Source organism: Panthera leo, chromosome E3 (genome assembly GCF_018350215.1).
Source record: "Panthera leo isolate Ple1 chromosome E3, P.leo_Ple1_pat1.1, whole genome shotgun sequence".
Classification (NCBI taxonomy): Eukaryota; Metazoa; Chordata; class Mammalia; order Carnivora; family Felidae; genus Panthera; species Panthera leo.
The window spans coordinates 39,104,990-39,127,952 of record NC_056694.1 but is presented as its reverse complement, the minus strand read 5'-3'; the positions used below and the strand labels follow the sequence as shown (position 1 = coordinate 39,127,952).

Here is a 22,963-nt window from a genome sequence, read left to right as displayed (position 1 = left end):
GGCGACGGGTGGCACGGAGTTGGAAGCTGCCCACCTGTTGAAACGTAGGCCCAGCACAGAGGAAGAGTGGTGGGGGACAGAAAGGAGAGCGGGCCCCTGGGACAAGTGGCTTCAGGGCTGGGGAGGGTCAGGGAGAAAGGAGGTGTAGGGAATACTCCCAAGATTGGGTGACAGCATTTGCCATTGCCATGACACAGGCAGAGGGTGCCGGAAGGAGGCTGGCTTGGGGGCAGGCAATGACATTGAGTTTGCAGATGCTGAACTTCCCAGTAAGTAAGGCTTCCCGGTGGCAGGTGGGTATATGTGGATCTAGAGCCAGGGAGAACGTCCTGGGCTCGACCGCGTTTTGGGGACTCCTTCCGATGGTGCTGAAGCCACGTGGACTGGGGTGGGCCTCACCAGGAGAGTGTGTGGAGTAAGCAAGAGAAGAAGGAAGTCTGGAGACAGCTGGTGTTTTCTCATACAGCAGCGGGGAGGTGACAATGGAAGTCTAATCAATAACCGCTTGCCTTTTGGGGCCTGGGGGCAGGATAGTGGGCTTTTTATTTGTCACAGAGCCCCAGTTTGTTAGTTATAACGAACGAATCATCTCAGCAAAATGTGAGAGTCTAGAGGTGCAAAGTCAGATGATTGATTCCAAGGGCCTTCCTGGTGTTTAGTTGCCTTTTGGGAAACTTCCAGATTGTCACTCATCTCAAAAGACTCGTTTCTCTCTAGACCAAGGGTTGGTCCTCTTGGAGCATTCTTTACAGTTAGATCTCTGAAAAACACTTTTTCTAACCATGAAGAATGCTGAAGAAAGTGTTTTTCAGATCCAGAGATGCATTCAAAGTTACAGAAGTCTCAGGGTCCCCCTGCTGTCCTTCTGGGACCCCGGTTTCTGTGTGTTACATCAGCATTGGCAGCAAACGGGACTTGGGAAAGACTCTGTTGAGGATGCAGAGAGCATGTGTATGGTGCTGCCTCCCACACCTGGGGGCTGAGGGGGAGAGGGTGGGGAAAGGCCAGTGTTGCAAAAGGAGCCCTTACCTGCCCTCAGGAGTCATGTGGCCCCACAGGGCTGGAGGCGTAGGCCCCCCCAGGGCTGGGCTGGCCTTTGGATAAATGCACAGGGGGCTGTTAGCCATTATCTTTGCCTCTGACGGAACATGCTCTTCACTTAGGGCACCGGAGACAAGATCTCGTTGTGTCCTGTCAGCTCTGTCCCCCACTGCCTGGCTGTGGGACCTTATCAGTCTCCCCTGGGTATTGCACAAGGATCTGCTGGCAGAGGTCACGTGCGAGCACTCATGGGCTCTCCCTCCATCCCACCCAAACGTGCCCTCTCCTTTTACAGATGATCGGGAACACACTATGCACGGCTTGGCTTGTTTCCCATCATCTGAAACTGTGTCTGCCTAATCGTTACACGCTTTTAATTGGGTACCCCTCGCAGTGAGGGTTGTCGTTTACCTGTGGGTGATTCTGTCACCAATCAGTGCCTTACTGTTCGTGTTCTAGATGGAGCTCCTTGGCTGCTCCCGCCAAAAGCTCACCTCACCTCTCTGCCCCTTTAGCCTTTGCTTGTCTCATTTTGCCGGCATTCTCTAGTCATTTTCAGTGATTGCTTTTCCAACAAGGATCCTTCTAGCCTTTGTATCTTGGTAGAGCTGCCGGCCTTAGAAGGATCCAGGTTTATGACTTAATTCGTCCCGCCTTTCCGGGCTGGCCCACCCCTCGCTGTCCAGCACAGGGGAGCAGGTGCCTCCCAGTGAACCCCAGGCCTCGTTCTTGGGCCCTTTGGCTTCTTGGAGCCTGTATGGCTGGTCTGTAGAACTGTCTTGTCATCCACGCTGTGAGTGACGATCCCTGCCCGGCCCTCTTCAACAGCTGAGGGGTTCACTGGCCCCGCAGCGGCTGTGTTCCAAGGCCCTGTCCTGTGCCTGTGCTGTTGCTGCTGCTTCCTGGGCCAGGGCTGCCTCATCCTTCAGGACCCAGCTGAGGTCCCAGACTCTCTGTGCTTTCCTCTCCTCACGCCTGTGCTTGGGTTGGTGTGGTCAGTCTGTTCTCGTGGTCCCACAGGCAGAAGCTCGCTGAAAATTTGCATCTTTGTATTCTAGCATTGGGTAGTCTGGCGCCCAGGAAGTGTTTTGAATACCTATTTAAATCATTGTAGCTGCAGGACTCCCTCTTGCCCCAGCTTTGTTGTCAGGTCTAAAAATACTTGCTGAGTACCTGCTCTGTGGGCCAGCCGTCTAAGGCACACCTGTCCCAGGCACCGTGTTTGGAATTCAGACCAGTCAGCGTTCTGATGCTGCTGACGGGGGCGGGGCTCTCTTCTGCTTCTCACTCTGTGCTGCTAGCGTATTTACCATGTGCCCTGGGGGTGTTTTCCCAGACCTGTTGGGAGAACCCTGTTTTGCTCAGAAGGTAAAGATCCTGAATTAACAGAGCCCCATTCGAACCTCAGCCCCTGCCTGTGGGCAGACCAGACCAGGCTGGGGGAAAGGTGTTTTGCCCCCCAGGGACACAGGGAACTGTTTTGAGTGGCCAACAGGGACCTGTTCCTTGTCCCATGCCGCAGGCTCAGATGTCATTTGTAAGACCTGCATTTGAACTTCTGCCTGGAGACAGGCAGACAGGCCAGCCAGCTGTGCTAAGATCAACGCCTCGTGAATGGTCACACCCCTTGTACCTGGCACGTGCCCTTTGTTGTGTGCCAGCAGCAAAGCGCCCACTATCAAGTTCCCCAGTCACCGGCCGCCCGGCGGTCATTGTGCAATATGCCAGTTGCCATTAATATTTGAAAAATCCCTGTGTTGTGTCTCCGGGCTGCGACAGAGCACAGCCCGCTCTCCTGTTGTGCGAACATGCCTGCTGGGAAGGTCACACGCGTACGAGTTGGCAAATGCTCCCTCTTGTTATTTAGAATTAAATTTTCTTCTTGGGCTAAAGCAGTTTGGGATTTTTCTGAGTCTCCATGTTGCTTTCTCTTGTTTCCTCCTTCCTGGGGACGCTGGGTGTGGTGTGAGGTACCCAGGTTCAAAAATCACCGTGTATTAGAAGAGCTGGACTCATAAGCAGGTAGGTCATCACAACAGCGTGCCAATGCCAGGAGGGGGTTGAGTTCAGTGAGGGCGCCCTCAGCCCTGCCGGGGAGGTCAGAGAAAGCCCGTGAAGGAGGGGGCATTCGGGCAGAGGCGGGAAGCAGGTCGGTGTGTCCTGCCTGGTCCCCTTCTCGATGGGGCGCGTGCGCCGGGCTGGGTCCCGCGGGAGGGTGCGGCCGGGGAGGCTTTCCGCTGCCGTCCAGAGGTGAGTTGCGAGTTGCTCAACAGCGGTAGAGACGCTTAGGAAAGCAGTTGGAGTCACAGGACTTGAGCTCACAAGACGATTTCAGGCCGAGAGGAGCGTGGACCCCTGTGAAAGCCACATTTAAGAGACAAGGGGAGGAACGATAGCGGGAGCTGAGAGGGGAGCGGACAGACACAGGAGGGAGAGGAGAGATCAGAACAGTGGGGTCCCCCGCGCCTGCTTCAGGGAGATAAGAGCCCAAGGGTGTCCTTGCGAGAAGGGAGGGGTGGGAAATGGGTGCACCCTGCTCTCTCCAGAAGCCTGACTGGGAGGGAAAGAAGAGGAGACGGAGCTGGAGCTGCATAGGGGCTCTTAAAGCAGAGAGGGGGCGCTAAGGAGGCAGGAGGCGAGATCCAGGGCCAAGGTGCGGGATGCAGAGTCAGGTGGAGAGGAGGGACAGCAGGAGGGACAGCGGGAGGGCGAGGGCCACAGGCAGTGTGCAGCTGTCGGCTAGTGTGGAGGGTAAGAGGGTGCCGGCCGGCGGCTCTGAGGGCCGTGACCAGGGCAGCAGCATCTTTTCCCTCTACGGATGGTGTGCAGGGCCGACTCCTCCTGTAGGTGTGCCTGGAGCCTGAGAGAGCGCACCAGGGGCTCGGCGGGCAGGTCTAGGCTGAGTGGGCGAGGAAGTAGATCGAAGAGGGGCTGCTGGGTGAGGGGAGATGGAGTCACGACGTGTGGGGCCGGGGGGGACAGTAAAGAGCGCTTGGGTGGGGTTCCGAGAGTTGGGTGCTGGTGACACACCATCTCTGGGTGGAGCCGTTTCAGGGCCGACCAAGATGTGGATGAAGCGTTAGAGATGTAAAGGCTTCTAAAGTTGGGGATCATCAAGCCAAGAGTGCCTACTCTGCCCTCTGATGCCCTGCAGCGAAGGCTTTGAGCTGGGATGAGTGCGGGTGGGCAGGGTCCTGGGAGAGCCCAGATAGAGGAGGACTACGTCCTGGGAGAGCCCAGATAGAAGGGGGGCAGGGTCCAGAGAGCCTAGATAGAGGGGACAGAGTCCAGGGAGAGCCCTGATAGAGGGGGGTGGGGTCCGGGGAGAGCCCAAACAGAAGGGGGTGGGGTTTGGGGAGAGCCCAGATAGAGGGTCCTGGGAGAGCCCAGATTGAGGGGGGGGGGGGTCATGTCTAACCCAGATGGAGGGGGGCAGGGTCCGGGGAGAGCCCAGACAGAGGGGTTAAGGTCAGGGGGGAGTCCCCTCTGGCCAGAAGGACATTTGGGGAGAGGGTGACGAGTTGGGTGTTGTGTGTCACAGACAAGTTCCAGAGCAAGAAGAGACTGGAGTCGGGTGGGTGAATGCGGGGCAGTACAGTAAGGGAATGTGGGGGGTCGGTGGCCGTGGTTTCCCCAGTGGCCCACGCCGTCACCACCAGCCATCTGCCCGATCGGGAGTCCTCCTACAGCTGAGGGCGAAGATGGGAAGATGAGTGTGCCCCACCCAGGTTCCAGGCAGTGTCCTGCAGCTTTGTCCCCGTGGCCTCCGGCAGATTCCTGGGGGAGAACGGGGCATTTCCTGGCCTCCCGACAGACGGGTGGGAGGACTGGACCTTGTGAAGAAGTCAGATTTGACTCACACTTGAGAAGAATGTTCCAGAGTAGTGGGAGACGGTGGTCATCGCCCACCTTGGAATATGCCCCACTCCAGGCCTGCTCCAGTGCCCAGGCCTATCCCTGCCCCTTTGGGTTGTGTGAGCCAGACGGCCTCGGGGACATGTCGTGACCCCCCACCTCCTTCCCTCTTCCTTCCCCGGAGGCTCCGCTTCGCCTCCCACGCAGCTTGTCTTCCCTGCCTGGCCCGGTGGCCTCTGCACTCGGAGCATCTCAGTCTCAGGCAGTAAACACGTCCCGTGATGGTTCTGTCTTTCTGGTCCAGACACCCTGGGGGGGATGGAGAGGGACGGTGTCACCTCTGCGTGCCCGGCTCTGGTGCCAAGAACGTGTCGAGGGGCTCCTGGTTCTGCTGCACCCTGGCCTTTCTGCAGGCGCCACCTTGAGAGGGAATGATGATCTCTAAGGCTGAGGGGCCACCTAGAGATGGGGAAAGCTCTGAACTCCACTCGGGGGCACTGCCTGGGAAGGGGAGCAGTTCCCTGTCGCGTGGAGCTCCGCAGGCCCAGAACCAAGCACGTCACTGCCTCTCCCTCCCCGTCCTGCCGTCCCTTCTCTCCTGGGACTCAGGGCATCCGTGCACGCGCATGCACACGCAGCTGGGGCTACAGCCTCCTCCTTCTCCGTCCTTTGTTTCCTGGTCCCGCTCCCTGAACAGATGTGGGATTGCTCAGGCTGTGGAGGAAGAGCTGAGACACAGCTGTGACACCAGCCGCCCTGTCCTGTGCACGGTGACTAAGGCCCAGCAGGCCCAGCCCTGGCAGCCTGAGCTGTTCTGCGGTGGGGGGGGGAGGGGGGGTCAGGATCCTGGTGAGTGCCTACTTCCCTCTGCTCTGCCAACTCACCCCTGCCTTGGGCCAGGTTCTCTGTCCTTGGCTTGGGTGTCTGCCTTGGGTCACCTCTTCTGGTGGAAGTGTGTTGGGTCCACTCAGGGGCTGGCCTTATCCCACTCCTCATGCCTCTTCTCTGGACTCTGCCCTCCTTTCTCAGCCACCAGGGTTTTTTTTTTTTCCCAGCCTGTGGATCCGATCGGGCACCTAGGTGGCTTAGTTGGTTAAATGTCTGACTCTTGGTTTCAGCTCAGGTCATGATCTCACGTTCATGGAATCGAGCCCTGTGTCGGGCCCTGTGCTGACAGGGTGGAGCCTGCTCGGGATTCTCTCTCTCACTCTCTGCCCCTCCCCTGCCCTTGAGTGTGCGCATGCTCGCTCGCTCTCTCAGAATGAATAAACTTAAAAAAAAAAAAAAAAAGTGGCTCTGGGGCGCCTGGGTGGCTCAGTCAGTTAAGGTCCAACTTTAGCTCCGGTCACCATCTCACGGTCCGTGAGTTAGAGCCCACGTCGGGTTCTGTGCTGACAGCTCGGAGCCTGGAGCTGCTTCGGATTCTGTGTCTCCCTCTCTCTGCCCCTCTCTGCTCATGCTCTGTCTCTCTCACTCTCAAAAGTGAATAAATGTTTAAAAAAAGAAAAGTGGCTCTGATCATGCCACCTGCTGCTGAGACTCTCCTAGAGGTCCCCCTTGCATGGGGTGATGTCCAGTCTCCTAGTGCAGGTGGCACGCAGGGCCATCGGCCAGCCCCCTCTTATCCCAGCCCTGGCCACTCACCACCACCTGCCTCAGTCTGCCCCATGTGCCCGTCCCCATTCCTGCACCTGGCTGACTCCCCATCTTTGTACACTCGGGGTACCATTGCCCCTGCTGCTGTGCTCGTGTGAAGTCTACACCTTGCCTCGGTCATCTCCCATTGCCCCGCCTGGCCTCTCATGGCACAGAAGAGTCATGTCAACACAAGTTTGTCAAATGAATAAAAATTTGGGATGAGGGGAGCCATGGTGTGCCGGACCCCTGGGAGGCACGGCCTGGGAGGAAGGCACAGCACCCAGTGTCAGTGAGTGGTTACGATGGAATCACCTGGGCTTCGTGTGCACATCTGTGTTTGTCACATCCGAGTGTTGTGGAAAATCACGTTCCCCACCCGAGAGGTGGGAAATGCAGAGGTCTCATGACTCATCAGATCCTGGGTGGTGTTTGGGGACAGCAGTGAGACCCTGAGAAGCTGGCCCTGCATGTGCTGAGGAGGGAGCCTGGGTGGGGCTGACCCTCCAGGTGACTGTCCACTCCTGAAGTGGGAGATGGGTGGTGGGCACAGCAGGGTCACTGGGAGCTCCCCGGAGGCTGACAGACCTGGGATGGACCACCTTGTGTGGAGGACTCAGGGGCCCCTCTCTGTGCCTGGTGTCCTCATCCATAACGTGGAGCCAGTCCCCACACTGCTGACTTGTCAGGGTTAAGGGAGATAGGAATGCAAAGCAGAAGCCATTGGCAGCCAGCCGCTGTGGCCCCTGAGGACCCGGGTGGGATGGGTCCTACCTGAACAGGTGGTGCCAGGGGCTTGCTGCTGGGCATCTCCTACCCCGCCGTCCCTCCCGCCGTGTCTGCTCTCCCCTCTCATCCAGCTCCTGTCCACCGGGCCACCGCGTACCCGACAGACCAGAGCCCACAGGTTTGGGGCGCCTGGGCTCCTCCACCCCAGGCCGGCACCTTCTCTTCCTGTGCCCTGGAGGGCGGAGTTGATTTGACTCCATGAGGTGTACCCAGTGAGGGTGTTGCTTCACAGGAGCTCCTTCCCCAGGAAAACAGCCACCCTGGCCCCGGGGCCTGTGGGAAGGGCCGCCCCCCCCCCACCCCCCCACCCCGCCCCGGTGCGGCCGATCCACCGGAGCCTGATGTGAACTTGACTTGGCATACTCAGGATGGTGTACGTGGCCCGAGGGTATGGTGGTCACCACGACAGGAAAGGGAGCTGGACCAAAGTGTCACCAACATAGCAATATAATATTTGGGGGAAAGAGAGGTCACGCGTTTCCACTGAAAGTTGTGTTTTATTTCCGTTTAAGAAATTCTTGCTTCCTATTTACAGCTACCCTGAACTCTGAAAACAGGCCCGGTGTGTGTGAGGGAAAGGGAAGTGAGAGCACCGGAAGAAGGGGCTTCTAGGGGTGGGGGAAGCAGGCCATTTGGAGGGACTGTCCCTGAAGAGAGAGCAGAGGACTTGTGTGGGGCTGTGGGAGAACATACCCCACAAGGAGGAGCCACACTCGGGCCCCCCTGCCGGACCGATCGCGTGTTGGCCCACCAGGTCCCGGTCACTCCCCAAATGGCTCTGAGCCCGCGCCAAGCCAGGAGACCCTGTGGGGCGGTAATGAGAAGCCCTAGGGACATCTGAGCTGCCCTGCGTGCCAGGCTAGGCGGAGTGCTTTCTCTGAGCCGACTTAGTTAATCCTCACAACAATTGGCACATGGGTTGGATCGCCTCCCTTCCCCGATTCTGGCTGCCCTTACAAGAAAATCCAGACTCCTCCCCATGCGTGATCCGGCCCCTGGATGTCTCTGTGCTCTTCCCCTTGCTTGCTGTGCTCTGACCATACTGGACGCCCTTCTCTTCCTGGAGCACACCAGCCTGGTCCCGCCTCAGGGCCTTTGCTCTCCACATTGTGCGTGGTGACCTTTCCTCTGCCCTCCCGGCTGCTTCCTTCTCGTCACTTCAGCTCAAATTGGGAGAGGTCCACCCCGGGCACCCTAATAAAGTAGCTGTCACCCCCCAGACGTGCTGTGTCCCCAGTGTCTGAGATGATCACTGTCTGCATTTCTTGTGAGTCTAAAAGGATGATGAGTGGAATTGTTTCTATTTTCCCGGAATTGCAGACTAGGCCCGGAACCGAGGACAGGACACACAAAATACTTGCCTCCATTCCAAGTTCAGGGAGCTGCAGGCAGCTGGGGTCAGCCTCCTCCCACAGGGCTGATGGACCGGTGTCCCCTCAGAGAGCCAGCCCCGCCCCCACCTCATTCCCCTGCCGAGAGTGGTGGGGGGGTGGCCTTTAGGCGAGTGCAGTGTTAGTGGTGAAAAAGCATACCTCCCTCCCCATCTGGAGGCCCAAGGAAGGCGGGGTTCCAGGGCACCTGCTGGCCATCCCCCCCCTCCCCTCCCCGGGCTGCCAGAGCACAGACAGATGAGGGGAAGTGAGTGGGGGTGTGCCTGTCTGCACGGTGCCCTCACACCCCAGCCAGTGAGCCCCGAGGGTGAGCGGCAGGGGCTGCACGAGGTGGGTCATATCCGTCGGCTCCGTGTCTCGCACTGGCACCCGCCGTTTGGGGACGAGGCATGGCTTGTGTGAGGTTCCTGCAAACAAGCACCAAAGCTGGACTTGGAAGGCAGGCCTGACTGACCGAAAACCGGATGGTCTCTGCGTTAGCTCCTGCCTCCCTTCTCTGCCCCTGACCGCCGGGTACAGATGGGGGACGTGGAAGGGATGTGGAAGCGTGGGGAGCAGGTGTGGCCTGGTTCCTGTGGGGAGGGGGAAGGGGGGTTAGTCACAGGTGCATGGGGAGGGGTCCCTGCGGAGGGGGCGCAGCAGCTCCAAAGCTGACCTCCAGAGCGTGATGTTCGACCGATGATTTAAAATTTTTGGTCTGTCTCCTGCCCTCTGGCTTCTCCCTCCCAGCAGCAAGCTTAAACAGTGGAGCCTGGCTGTGAATGAGTGTATCTGTCAATCTAAGGAAAGGGCTTTGCGCGATATGCACTAAAATGTGAGTAGTGATTCTCTTCAGGTACAAGAGCAGGGACAGTTGGGGGGATAGCTGAAACAGGGCTTGACATTTTTGTTCTGTAATTTCGTATTAGTTGCCTTTTTTGTTTAAAAACAACAACTAAGGAAACGACCCTGGAGCTGGTCTTACAGATGCCTGAAGATGTCACCGCAAACCTTGTTTGCCCGGCCCCAGAAATGCCAAGGTCTCTTTTTGGGTGGGGACCTTAGGAGGAGGCCTGTGGGGGTCCAGGGAGCACTTTCGGGGTCTCCTGAACATGTCCTTGCCTCGGAGGCCCTGAATCCAGGGTGTCCCTGGGTTGCTTGCTGTAACGCTTTGTCTGCTTCTCGCTGAAGGTCCTTCTGAAGGAACTTTGTAGGTGCGATAATGGTTTTTGGAGTTTCCAGTTTAATATTCAACCCGGATGTGAGGCCAGTTGAATGAGGATTGGTGCCGTCCTGCCTGGATCTTGTTCTGTTCATAAACATGTTTATTGCCCCCAGAGGAAGCTGCTGCTTTTCACGCAGACAGGGAGGGCCTGGGGTCCCCTTTAGAGGGTAATGGGCTCAGAACCTAGAATGAGGGATGGAAACCCTACAGGTGGGGCGCCTGGCTGGCTCCGTCGCAAGAGTCTTGATCTCTGGGTTGTGAGTTCGAGCCCCACGCTGGGTGTGGAGATTACTTTGAATGAATGAGTACGTACATACATACGAAAAGTATAGGTAGTTTGCACATGGGGACTGTGGGGTGCAGCCTGGGTGTGGCTCTGGGGGTTCACATAAGCCCAACCTTCAGGGCCTGGGGAGAAGGGGGTGCCCCTGGCTACTTTCCCACCTAGGACCCACCCAGGCTTCCATTAAAGCTTCCTTTCTTCTGAGCAGGGAGACTCCAGCCCAGCCCCGCACAGGGTCCTGCTGTGGATGAGGTCCTGCTGTGGGATGTGTTAAATGGGTGTTGTCACAAAACCTTAGTTTCCTGCTGTGGACTAGGCGCTTCCGCTGGGACCTGGTAAATGGGTGTTGTCACAAAACCTTAGTTAATCTTTCCTATGGGGAAGCTCCTATAAGAGCAGTGATGGGGCTGGGAATGCAAGCTGGTGCAGCCACTGTGGAAAACAGTATGGAGGTTCCTCAAAAAACTAAAAATAGTACTATCCTACCACCCAGCAATGGCACTACTAGGCATTTATCCAAGGGATCCAGGTGTGCTGTTTCGAAGGGACACATGCACCCCAATGTTTATAGCAGCGCTATCGACAATAGCCAAGTATGGAAAGAGCCTGAATGTCCATGGATGGATGAGTGGATAAAGAAGATGTGGTATAATGTACAACAGAGTATTGGTCGGCAATCAAAAAGAATGAAATCTGGCCATTTGCAGCTACGTGGATGGAACTGGAGGGTATTATGCTAAGCGAAATTAGTCAGAGAAAGACAAATATCCTATGACTTCATTCCTATGAGGACTTTAAGAGACGAAACAGATGAACACAAGGGAAGGGAAACAAAAATAATATTAAAACAGGGAGGAGGACAAAAGAGAAGAGACTCTTAAATATGGAGAACAGAGGGTTACTGGAGGGGTTGTGGGGGGGGATGGGCTAAATGGGTAAAGGGCATTAAGGAATCTACTCCTGAAATCATTGTTGTACTATATGCTAGCTAATTTGGATGTAAATTTTAAAAAATAAAAAATAAAACAAGTTAAAAAAAAAAAGAGCATTGTCAGGGCACGTGGGTGGCTCAGTGGGTTAAACATCTGACTTCAGCTCAGGTCATGATCTCACAGTTTGTGGGTTCAAGCCCCACATCGGACTCTGTGCTGACAGTTTAGAGCCTGGAGCCTGCTTCAGATTCTGTGTCTGCCTCTCTGCCCCTCCCCCACTCACGGTCGCTCTGTCTCTCTGTCAAAAATAAGTAAACATTAAAAAAAATAAATAGCAGTGTCAACTGATACGTATCCAAAAGAGCCAGAAGCCGGGACTCCACCAGACCCGGGCACTCGGTGTTCACAGTGTTACTTACAATGAATAGCCAGGAGGTGGCCGCAGCCCGTGTCCACTCAGAGATGAGTGGGTAAGCACAATGTGTTCTGGTCACACAATGGAGTATTATTTGGCCATAAAAAGGAATGAAATTCTGGTAAATGGGGGGGCAGGACACGTAGGTGGAGTGCAGAGGTATCTTGGGGCAGTGAAACTACTCTCTATGATTTTGTAATGAGGATATGTGTCGTTACACGTTTGTCCAAACTCCTAGAATGCACACCGGGAGCAGACCCTCACGAATCTGCCGATTTTAGGTGATGGTGACGTCTTAATGCAGGTTTCTCAGCTGGACCAGATGCCCCACTCCCCTGGGGGGTGTTGACGAGGGAGCGGGTATGTGTGAAATCTCAGTACCTTCCTCTCAACTTTTCTGTGAACCTGCAGCTGCTCTAAAAAATAATCTTAAAAAAAAAATCCTGATACATGCATGCTATAAACGTAAATGAATCGGGGTACCTGTGTGGCTCAGTCGGAGTGTCTGACTTCAGCACAGGTCATGATCTCATGGTTCGTGGGTTCGAGCCCCTCATGGGGCTCTGTGCTGACAGCTCAGAGCCTGGAGCCTGCTTCGGATTCTGTGTCTCCCTCTCTCTCTCTGCCCCTCCCCCACTTGTTTTCTCTCCCTCTCAAAAATAGATAATAAACATTTTAAAAAATTGAAAAAAAATAACCTAGATGAACCTTGAAGGCAGTATGCTCGGTGAAATAAGCTAGTCACAAAATGACAAATGTGTGTGATTTCACTTCTGTGAGATTCTTAGAGTTGTTGCCTTGGTAGAGACAGAAAGGAGAAGGGTGGGCTCCAGGGGCTGGGGGAGGGGGAGTCCATGCGTCCCGGGGGCAGAGTTTCAGCTGGGAAGACGAAAGAGTTGTGGGGACGGGTGGTGGTGAGGGCACAGTGTGACTGCACTTCCTGCCACGGTTACGTAGACTCAGAGACGGTTACCCTGGTAATTCTACATATGTTTTCCCACAGTGAGAAAAACCACACTGCACCAAGGGGCTTCTCACATATACAGCTTTTAGGCTATAATTCTTTAATTTCCACTCCACGTTTGTTTGTTTTTTTTTTTTAATTTTTTTTTAATGTCTATTTATTTTTGAGACAGAGAGAGACAGAGCATGAATAGGGGAGGGTCAGAGAGAGGGAGACACAGAATCTGAAACGGGCTCCAGGCTCTGAGCTGTCAGCATAGAGCCCGACGCGGGGCTCGAACTCACGGACCGCGAGATCATGACCTGAGCCGAAGTCAGCCGCTTAACCAGCTGAGCCACCCAGGCGCCCCATCCACTCCACGTTTTTAAGGTATTATTTCCTTTTTGTATTTTCAGATGAATATTACAGATGCAGGAGAAACTGGAATGATCTGGCCATCTACTGAAACTTGCTGAAGCAAACCGTTATGACGTCTCTGGACCCTGTACTGTCCCAGGCGGAAAGGCTAGTCTGAGGTGCGTGGGCACACGCTGCTCTTGGGTGTGTCAGCACACCTTCCCTGTGTGCAACGTCCGCCTGGATCTCACTAGTTTCCCGTAATGGAGAGACAGTCCCCAGACCCCCCAGTGTGATACTTCTGGCTCCTGTGGACCCAGAAATGTCTTAATTTTGAAGCAGTGACACCTTCTGTTTATTTCTCAGCCCTCCCATTTACTCCCCCACAGCAAGTCTTCTCTGGAAGGCCTACCTGAAACTCAGCTGGTGTTTCTAGAAAGTTCAGGGCTGGCCTGTGGCTTCTGACCCAGGGCCGGTGGGGCAGAGCAGTTGTGTGGTGCCGTGCTCGGCGCAGCTGCAGAGGCCCGGAGCCTTAGGGAGTAGACACTGGGCAGCTCTTAACTGGCTGGGGTGCTCTTGTCCAGCGAGCCCCCCCGCCCCGGTGTTGGGGGGGGAAGGAGGGCTGGGGGGCCCGCCCACACCCGGCAGAGAGTTGTCTTCAGCAGGATCTGGCTGGCCTAGCCCTTCTGGGATCTGAGCCTTAGGCTCTCATTACTCAGAATCTGTGTGATCTACTCCAGTAACTGCATGAAAAGAAGTTCTACTCCAGAGTTCATAGTGACTTCTCAAAATATCCACTCATCTTGTTTTTCTTTAAATGTTTGTGTATTTTGAGAGAGAGAGAGAGGGCAGGAGGGAGAGCTAACAGGGGAAGGAACAGAGAGCGGAGGAGACAGAATCCGAAGCAGGCTCCGGGCTCCGAGCTGTCAGCACAGAGCCTGACGGAGGGCTCGAACCCACAAACCGCGAGATCATGACCTGAGTTGAAACCAACAGTCAGGCGTTTAACCGACTGAGACACCCAGGTGCCCCTCCACTTATTTTAAGTAGAAGCCCTTCTAATACTTCATAGAGGAATGAAAATAAAAACATGCTCTTTAAAATGTGAACTTTCGGGGCGCCTGGGTGGTTCAATCGGTTGGGCGTCCGACTTCGGCTCAGGTCACGATCTCACAGTCTGTGAGTTCGAGCCCTGCGTCAGGCTCTGTGCTGACAGCTCAGAGCCTGGAGCCTGCTTCGGATTCTGTGTCTCCCTCTCTGTCTGCCCCTCCCCTGCTCATGCTTTGTCTCTCTCTGTCTCAAAAATAAATAAAAACATCTAAAAAATTTAAAAAAATAAATGTGAACTGTCGTATATGGTTAACATATAACCTATGCGTACATTAAGCCTGACTTTCAATCCGACAGGGTACAGGATGGCAAAGAGGTCAGCAGCAAAGCCTAGGAGAGGGGGCTGGGGGATTTAGCTGCTCCGTGCCTCTCCCGGCAGCCTGGGATCCCCGTGCTGGGCGCCCCGCACCATGGATCCCCCGGGCTACAACTGCTTTGTGGACAGAGACAGGATGGACGCGGCCGTGCAGGACCTGGGCCCCAAGGAGCTGAGCTGCACCGAGCCGCAGGAGCTGAAGCAGCTGGCTCGCCAGGGCTACTGGGCCCGCAGCTACGCCCTGCGGGGGAAGGTGTACCAGCGCCTGATCCGGGACATCCCCTGCCGCACGGTCACACCGGACGCCAGCGTATACAGCGACATCGTGGGCAAGATCGTGGGCAAGCACAGCAGCAGCAGCCTGCCCTTGCCCGAGTTTGTGGACAACACGCAGGTGCCCAGCTACTGCCTGAACGCGCGGGGCGAGGATGCCGTGCGCAAGATCCTGCTGTGCATCGCCAACCAGTTCCCCGACGTGTCCTTCTGCCCCGCCCTGCCCGCGGTCGTGGCCCTGCTGCTGCACTACAGCACGGACGAGGCCCAGTGCTTCGAGAATGCCTGCCGCATCCTGGCCTGCAACGACCCCAGCCGGAAGCTGGTGGATCAGAGCTTCCTGGCCTTCGAGTCCTCCTGCATGACGTTTGGGGACCTGGTGAACAAGTACTGCCAGGCGGCCCACAAGCTGATGGTGGCCGTGTCAGAGGACGTCCTGCAGGTCTACGCGGACTGGCAGCGCTGGCTGTTCGGGGAGCTGCCCCTCGGCCACTTCGCCCGCGTCTTCGACGTGTTCCTGGTGGAAGGCTACAAGGTGCTGTACCGCGTGGCGCTGGCGATCCTCAAGTTCTTCCACAAGGTGAGGGCTGGGCAGCCGCTCGAGTCAGACAGCGTGAAGCAGGACATTCGCACCTTCGTCAGGGATATCGCCAAGACCGTGTCTCCTGAGAAGCTGCTGGAGAAAGCGTTCGCCATCCGCCTCTTCTCCCGGAAGGAGATTCAGCTCCTGCAGATGGCCAACGAGAAAGCTCTGAAGCAGAAAGGCATCACCGTCAAGCAGAAGAGGTAGGCAGGCCCCTTGGGGCCTTGGGTGTGGCCCGCCCCTGGGTAGGTGAGGGGCCCACTAGGGTAGGGCGTAGGTGGGATGCGTCCTGGGGGCTGGGGCCTGAGCTAGTCCTGCCAGGCTCCTGGTCTGCCTCCTGGCAGCCAGCCCTGCGTGGATAGGAAGCCATGGGAGTGAGGAGGGGGCCTTCTGGCTACAGCCACAGGCTGCTCAGGCAGCTGCGGGTACAGAAGGTGCAGGGAGGGTCCTGCCTTCAGGGTCAAGGCCGGTGGCGGAGATGGACTCTGGATGCTGACCGTGGAGTCAGAAGGTCTGGCGGTGGGCCCGGCTGACTGCCTCAGATCATTTTAAAGCAGCCCCTGCTCTGTCCCCCACCTGGGGTCTGTGCTCCCTTGCCGGCTGCTCTTGCGGCTGCTGGGTATGTCCCCCTGCCCTGGGTACCGCCCCAGGGGAGCCAGGCTGGGAGGGGCCCGCGGTGTCCAACACCATCTCGGAGCAACCGAGCCCTTGGTGTGGAGGCCTTTCTCCTGGGCCAAAGGCAGGTTCGTCCTGGCCATCAGTATTTGCCACTAACCTGTCCTTGTCTGTTTTATTTTTCTTCCTCTTCTCTGTGTCCGTTGCTTCCCCCTGTTTTTCAGTGTTTCACTTTCTAAAAGGTAGGTCTGGAAACCACATCTTCATTCCTGGCTTTTCTCCATCTCCTCTCCTGGCTATCCCAGGGCCCAGCTGCTTTCTCTGGCTCTTGGGGCTGGGTTTGGCAATGCTGCCTTAAACCCTGGCTGCTCTTCAAGCTGTCTGTCTGTCTGTCTGCTCAGCTGCCTCAGATGTGCTGCCTGTCCGTGCTTGGCTGGCTCTGAAGCATTGTCTTGTCAGAGCTGGCTCACTCTGTGTCCCCATTCATTAGAGAAGACGTGCTTCTGTCCCCATCCAGGCTGAGTGCTCTCTCCTCTGTAGCTGATGGGAGCGGGGCTCCAGGGCTCGGTGCCATTCCCCCAGTCCCGTTTCCTCGGGAATAGCAGAGAAGCCCCTTTCGGGCACAGCTCACCCGAGAGGCTCCGCAATTCTCCTGGGCGGGGGGCGTGGCCAGGGCGTGGCCAGGGCGTGGTCAGGGCTGCACTCTGAGCCCTCCCCACTCTCCCCAGGCAGTTTGTGCACTTGGCGGTGCACGCGGAGAACTTCCACTCAGAGATCGTCAGTGTGAAGGAGATGAGAGACATCTGGTCATGGGTCCCTGAGCGCTTTGCCCTCTGCCAGCCCCTCCTGCTCTTCTCCTCGCTGCAGCACGGGTACAGCCTGACCAGGTAACACCCGGGAGCCTGGCAGCGGCCCAAGGCACGGGCTCCAAGGGCCTGACACACGGGAGGACGGAGCAAGCCGTGGAGACACCCCGGAAGTGTGGGTAGCGTCTGAGGATGGGCCCCAGGATCTACCTGCCTTTTCCTCAGGGGCCTTAGAATTGAGAGCCCTTTTTTTGGGCTTCTCCTACTCCCTGGCCACCCAGACTTCAGGGGTCGCTGCCCTGAATACACAGCACCGATCCAGGCTCCTGTGTAGGTGTGACGACCCTGGGAGGTGGAACCCCCACACAGGAACTTCATCCTAGCACAGGAAGACCTGTGGCTGTAGGCCCTGGGCCCCTGCTGCCCAAGCCCCACCTGGCTGGTCCACAGCTGAGTCCGGGGTGTCCCTGCCTCCCGAGGCAGCTCTGCCAGGTTCGGCCCCAGTCGGCCTTAGATGGCAGGTCGCCTCAGGAGCTTCTGGCTCAGGTCACAGGTGACCCCGCAGAGGTGATATAGGCAGAGCTGTCCCAGCCCACATGACTGTTACAGCATAGCTAAAGACACGTTCGCCTGGTCCCTGCCTCTGTGCTGCGTGGGAGGCCTGCTGTGGGACAGCCAGGCTGGGCTACCAGGGATGCCACGAAGGCTCCGGGCACTTGGTGCCACCAGGATGCTGTGTCCAGCCTCCTCATGCACTCCGTGTCCCACAGGCTCAGGCCCCCCCGGGCACCTGTGAGCTTTCCGAGAGCAGGTTCCTCGGGTTTTGCTTCCCTGAAGCTCCTGACACGTGGCTGTGCCCGCTGAGGGCCGTCCGTCATGCAGCTTTTCCCCACATCGCAGCAGCGCTGACGGTCCTGGCCAGCTGACTGCTCGGCCCTGAGACTGCCAGGCCCGGGCTCCGTCTTGGCTGAGAAATGTCTGGGCCAGGGTGCTGCCGGGTCCTTGGCCACCACACCCGGTCCCCAGGAGATGAGGAAGCACAGTTCCCAGACCCGTCTCCCCCAGACAGCCTGGGCTTCTCAGATGCTGTGGGCGCCAGATTGCCGTGGCCAGAGGTGGGATGGAAGCCTGGCGTGTGTGGTCTTTGCCCCCAGGTTTTATTTCCAGTGTGAAGGACATGAGCCCACCCTCCTGCTCATCAAGACCACGCAAAAGGAGGTGAGGAGAGGCCCTTGCCACTAATGAGACTTGGGGCAGGGGTGGGGGTGCCCCCCTGAAGCTTCCACCCAGGCTTCCTTCTCTTAGGGGCGCAGAGTGGAGCCCACCCTCCACAGAGAGGTGAATCCAGCCTCTCCATCTGACCCCCAGCCACCCAGGGCCTCCCGCTTCCCTGGGGGCTCCGGGCCCCTGCTGAGCAGCCTGGTGGCACAGAGCCTGGCTTCAAGGAGCGAGCCCTGCACAAATACCCCGTGAGCAGGGCCCTGCCTCCACCCATGACAGGCGACTCTCAGGGCCCTGTCCTCTGCTAAGTGCTCTGAGGCACCCAGGGAAGTCGGAACTCACGTGCCCCCATCCTAGCGGCGTGTGCACGCGGTGGAGGCTCCTGGTTCTGTGGCTCCCACACCTGCACCCACGGGAGTGGTAGGTTCCTCACCCGGTTCCGGGTTCCACGTCTGGGATTCCAGGAGGAGCCTGGGCGTCTGCACTTTAGCAGGTGACTCACTGTCAGACGCTTCGGGCAAAGCCTGCAGCCACACCGCCTGCAGCCCCTCCAAGGACCGAGTTGGCACTTTGCTGGCTGGCTGGAGGTTAGGGAACATTCTCGAGCAGGGTCACCTCTCAGAAGCTTCTGTGTAAGGGGCATCCCTGGGGTTGATGCCCAAAGTCAGACTGTGGAAGTGGGCTCCTTCCCATGCTTGAGGGCCAAGGAGGGAAACAGAAATATCCCAAACACGCTGATGATGGCGGAGGCAGCCACCCACCCACCCTCACCGCCCGCCCCATGCCCTGCAAACTCCGACCTCCCCACCCCACTGTCCACCTCCACCCTTTGCCCTCGGGCACGCCAACAGCGCCCCCTGTCAGTGACCACCACGGGGGTGGGGTGGGGGCCAGCAGGCTCTGAACGAGGGTGCTCCTGCAGGTGGGGCACAGACTCACACCACCGGCCTTTCTCCCCAGGTGTGTGGGGCTTACCTGTCAACAGACTGGAGTGAGAGGAACAAGTTTGGAGGCAAAGTGGGCTTCTTTGGGACGGGAGAGTGCTTCGTGTTCAGGGTGAGTGAGTCCGGCTGGGGGCCCTGCTCACGAGACCCTGCCTCCCACTCCTCCTAGTGCTCCCCGAACAGAGTGCCTCCCCACGTCCTTCTTGTTTGTGATCCATCGACCGCACAGGCGAGCCTCGTCTGCTGGGTGCAGCCGGCTCCCCGGCCCGGGCCCCGATAAAGACTGGTGGGGGGCGTGTGCCTGTGACTCACGCTGCCCTTCCGCCCTCAGCTGCAGCCTGAGGTCCAGCGCTACGAGTGGGTGGTCATCAAACACCCGGAGCTGACCAAGCCAGTGTCCTTGGAGGCCGCTGCCACTCCATCCCTTCTCGGCCGCCCCACATCCTCGGACCCTGCCGACCGCCTCTCGCCCTTCCTGTCCGCGCGGCACTTCAACCTGCCCTCCAAGACCGAGTCCATGTTCATGGCTGGGGGCAACGACTGCCTCATCGTAGGTGGGCGCCTCCCCGCACTCCAGGCCGGGTTCCTCCCTGCCCTCGGTCACGTAGCCCAGGAGATGGGTGCGAAGTCGTGGGGGGTACCGAAGCCCCTGCCATGGCGGGTGCCTCACGTGAGGGACAGGCAGAGGAAGAGAGCCGGGACTGTTGGGGCTGGAGCGGGTGCGGGGGTGGGAGCGGGGATCGGAGGGTCCACGGTGGGGGCCCCAGCCAGGGGGACTGAAGGCCAGCCCTGTGGTTTTAGAGAAGTCTCTGGCAGGGCTGGGGCGGGGTCCCCATCCAAGCGGGGCTGCTGAGGAGCAGGAGGAGAGCCTCTAGGGGGCAGTGCTGGACAGAGGGACAGACGCTGACCCCAGCATCCCACAGGTGGAGGGGGCGGCCAAGCGCTCTACATCGATGGGGACCTGAACCGGGGCCGCACTGGCCACTGCGATACTTTCAACAACCAGCCCCTCTGCTCTGAGAACTTCCTCATCGCTGCCGTGGAGGCCTGGGGCTTCCAAGACCCCGACACCCAGTGACAGGCCTGCGCACGTGGGGACGGAGCTGTCACCGTGGGGTGGGGGTGGGGCAGTGGCCCCCTCTTCATGGGGCAGGCAGCAAAGGAAGAACCCCCCTCCGTGTGGTGGGCAGCATGTGAGTGCAGCTGGGGCTCTGGTGCTGGGCCGGGAAGGGGTGCCCGGGCCTCAGCTGGCTGAGCCTTGCCCTACTCAGACCTACGCAGACTTGCTTGGACTCAGGCCCTGCTTCTCTGTGGAGCATCCTGTGCCCAACGCCTGGAAGGGGCTACATCTTGCAGCCCCTGAGTCTTAGTCCCTTGGTGCGGAGGTGGGGACTCCGAAAGGCAGAAGGAACCTTCCGGCAAGTGTGGGTCCATGGCGCCCCCTGCTGGGGCCTGTTAGCATGGCTCTGAACGGAGCCCTGAGGCTGCCACCTGGTGGGCTGCTGAAGGCCCCCCAGGAGAGACAGACGCCCTGGCAGCTGCCCCCTGTCCATATCCCCTCCCACTGTCCAGGGCTTCTCACCCAGTGTCCTCTTCTGGTGCTGGCCTCCTGTGGCCGCCTCTTGGACAGGAGCTGCAAGGCGAAAGAGGGAAGGGCAGGATCTGGGCCCCTCCTGAGGGAGGGAGAGCCGGAATGATGCAGGGCTGGAGAGGACGTTATGTGTCCTTGTGTTTCAGAGCCTGACGCTCCTGCGGGGCCTCTCTGTGGGTTCACAACTGGAGAGGCTGCCCAGGACGGCCCAGGGACGGGCCCTCTGCCACTGACCCCAAACCCGCCAGCTGCATTTCCACAGGCTTGTCCAGAGAAACCCAGACCCCTGGGGGTTTCTTCAGCCTTCCTCCTCTCTGCGGGGGAGGGGGGGCCTCCTCTGCTCCCCTCGGTCCCTGCAGTGGCCCCAGGATCCTGTCCAGACTCCTCAGCGTGGCATGCTCGTCTTTGTCCATCCCCACGGGCCCCAGGTTGCCGGCCCCCCCCCCCCCCCAGATCCTTCCCACACAGCGCCTTCACCACATGCCCCTCTGTGCGCCTCTCACAGCCCTGTGTTTGGGTACACAGTGTGGTGTCCTCGTGCTGCGGCCTGTCCCCCACTTCCCTGCCCCACCTGGCTCTGCACATGCCCTGCAGACTGTAGGGACCACGTGCAGACTTGCCAGGGGGTGCTGTGGGGAGTGACCTCCCACCCCATGCCCTCCCTCAGCTGGTCCTGAGGGCCTGGGCACCCGGGGAGGGGGCGGGAGGGGGGGAGCAGACAGACAGACAGACACCCAAGCAACCATGCTGGAGGCTTTGGCAGCCTGGGCCACAGGTGCTGGGGTCCTGGCCCCCACGTGGCTGCAGCCAGCCTCTTGGCGTCCCCACGTGTGATGCCTCTGCTGTCTCCATCTTGCTTGGTCCTCCTGTGGGGCACTGGCCCTCCTAGTTCAGTCTCCTCTGAGCCGGGCCGCCGTGGCGCAGGAGGAAGGACCAGGAGCCCTGTGTGGCTTCGGGCAAGCCCGTGGATCTGCCTGGAACCCATTTTCCCCAACCATAAAAAGGGGCCAGTCATCCTGCACCGCTGTCCCCGTGGGACTGTTCAGAGGTTCTGAGAGGGACCGCGTGAGTCTCCAGTGAGTGGAGAGGTGCCGGGAGGCAGTATCACAGTTCATCCCCCCCCACACACACACACCACGGCAGTCCTTGCCCCCCCAGCCCCAGCCCTCCTGTGGCGCAACTTTGGTGTTCATTAAACACGGTCTTGTTACATGAACTCTGAGGGTCCAAGTCTGGTCTCTTCAACCAGAGGGGCCTCCAGGGGCTCCCCTGGGCGGGCCACCAAATGGGGCACAGGAGGCTGCACCTTCACGATGCCTGTCTGCGTCACCAGTGGAGTGTTGAGGGCCTTTGAATACCGCCTTCTGTAAGCCACTGGAGGTATATCCAAGCACTGTTTGCGTGGCTCCCTCTGCAAACTTCTGGAGCCTGGGGAATTCTTTGCTGGTGAGTGAGTCTGGAGGAGTCCCTGTGGCTGCTCTGAGGCCCCTACCTGGCCCTCGAAGAAATCCAGCCCAGGAGGGAGATGATGGCTTAGTCACGGGGTCTCTGTCTATAGCGTGCGGTCTCTGTGTGCACGTGCAGCACCCAGGTTCTTCCACTTTGACGTTGTCTCCTGAGCTGTCCTGCTGAACTAAAAGGTATGTGACTATTACCTTCATTTTTAATTCTTATTTATTCTTGTTGTGCGATGTCAGGTGTTCCCAAATAGAACACGTTTTGTTAATATTCTCTGTTGTTTCTTCTCGATTACCTAGAATTAGCTTTTGATGTTAAAAATAGCCCAATTTTTATGGAATTGCATGATGAATTATCACCCGTTTTTCTAGAAACGTTTAAAAGTTTATTCTGAGGGTGCCTGCCTGGCTCAGTTGGAAGAGTGTGCTGTGCGACTCTTGATCCCGGGGTCGTGAGTTCAAGCCCCACACTGGGTGTAGAGATTACTTAAATAAAACTTAAAAAGAAAACAGAACATAGTTTGAATCAGTTCATTAAATTAATTTGTTGAAGTGGACTATATGCGTTTAGGGCTTCACAACGTCAGTTTTTTAAAAGTAATTTATAATACAAGAGTAAGGCATTTGTATTATGAATTTTTCAGAGTTTTAATTGCTGAATTGAAATTAGTATTTCAACTTTTCCTACTTTTATAAGCGGGGTGCTTAATTTTTTGAGTTTCTCCTGGCAACTTGTTGCAGAAAATTCTGAAGATCCTAGGCTTTCAAATTTCTTATCCGTTTCCTGAAGCCATAAGGCCTGTATAGTGTCTTTTAGTATTTATTATTTACCAGATTTGGGCTTCGTAACTTTTCATTCTAAATAATTTTAGATTTATGGATGAGATGCAGAGGTGGCCCAGCGGGTTTCCATGGGCCCTACCAAGCTTTCAGAGGCCTCGTACAGCACACGTATCCAAGCAGAGATGAATATTGGGATATAATGCTCTTAACCACAGATTTAATCAGATTCCTTGAGTTTTCCCACAGCCCTTTCTCTGTACCAGGAATAGTTTTAATTTGTATAGATACTTACATTTTTATTAAATCCAGAGTGACTTCAGAATTCATGGGACTAGGGCTGCCTAGGTGTCCCAGTAGGTTGAGCGTCCAACTTTGGCTCAGGTCATGATCTCACAGCCTGTGACTTCGACCCCCACATC

The 22,963-nt window shown here is 57.4% G+C and overlaps 1 protein-coding gene across 1 annotated transcript; it reads left to right on the top strand.

The window, feature by feature from the left end:
- The first annotated feature begins 11,434 nt into the window (after window positions 1-11,434).
- Window positions 11,435-22,963, top strand: TBC1D24 (TBC1 domain family member 24). Its single transcript, XM_042921842.1, has 8 exons — window positions 11,435-11,905; window positions 12,905-13,024; window positions 14,253-15,330; window positions 16,471-16,629; window positions 17,703-17,766; window positions 18,730-18,825; window positions 19,045-19,267; window positions 19,637-22,963. Exons 3-8 carry the CDS (start codon window positions 14,366-14,368, stop codon window positions 19,789-19,791), a joined length of 1,662 nt encoding a protein of 553 aa, XP_042777776.1. The 5' UTR covers window positions 11,435-11,905; window positions 12,905-13,024; window positions 14,253-14,365; the 3' UTR covers window positions 19,792-22,963.

What these genes read in the sequence shown, in the direction of transcription:
- TBC1D24 (XM_042921842.1), top strand. Translation starts at nt 14,366, where the DNA reads ATGGATCCCCCGGGCTACAACTGCTTTGTGGACAGAGACAGGATGGAC. An exon ending in ATCACCGTCAAGCAGAAGAG is followed by an intron (nt 15,331 to 16,470) that starts GTAGGCAGGCCC and finishes CACTCTCCCCAG; the next exon opens with GCAGTTTGTGCACTTGGCGG. An exon ending in CACGGGTACAGCCTGACCAG is followed by an intron (nt 16,630 to 17,702) that starts GTAACACCCGGG and finishes CTTTGCCCCCAG; the next exon opens with GTTTTATTTCCAGTGTGAAG.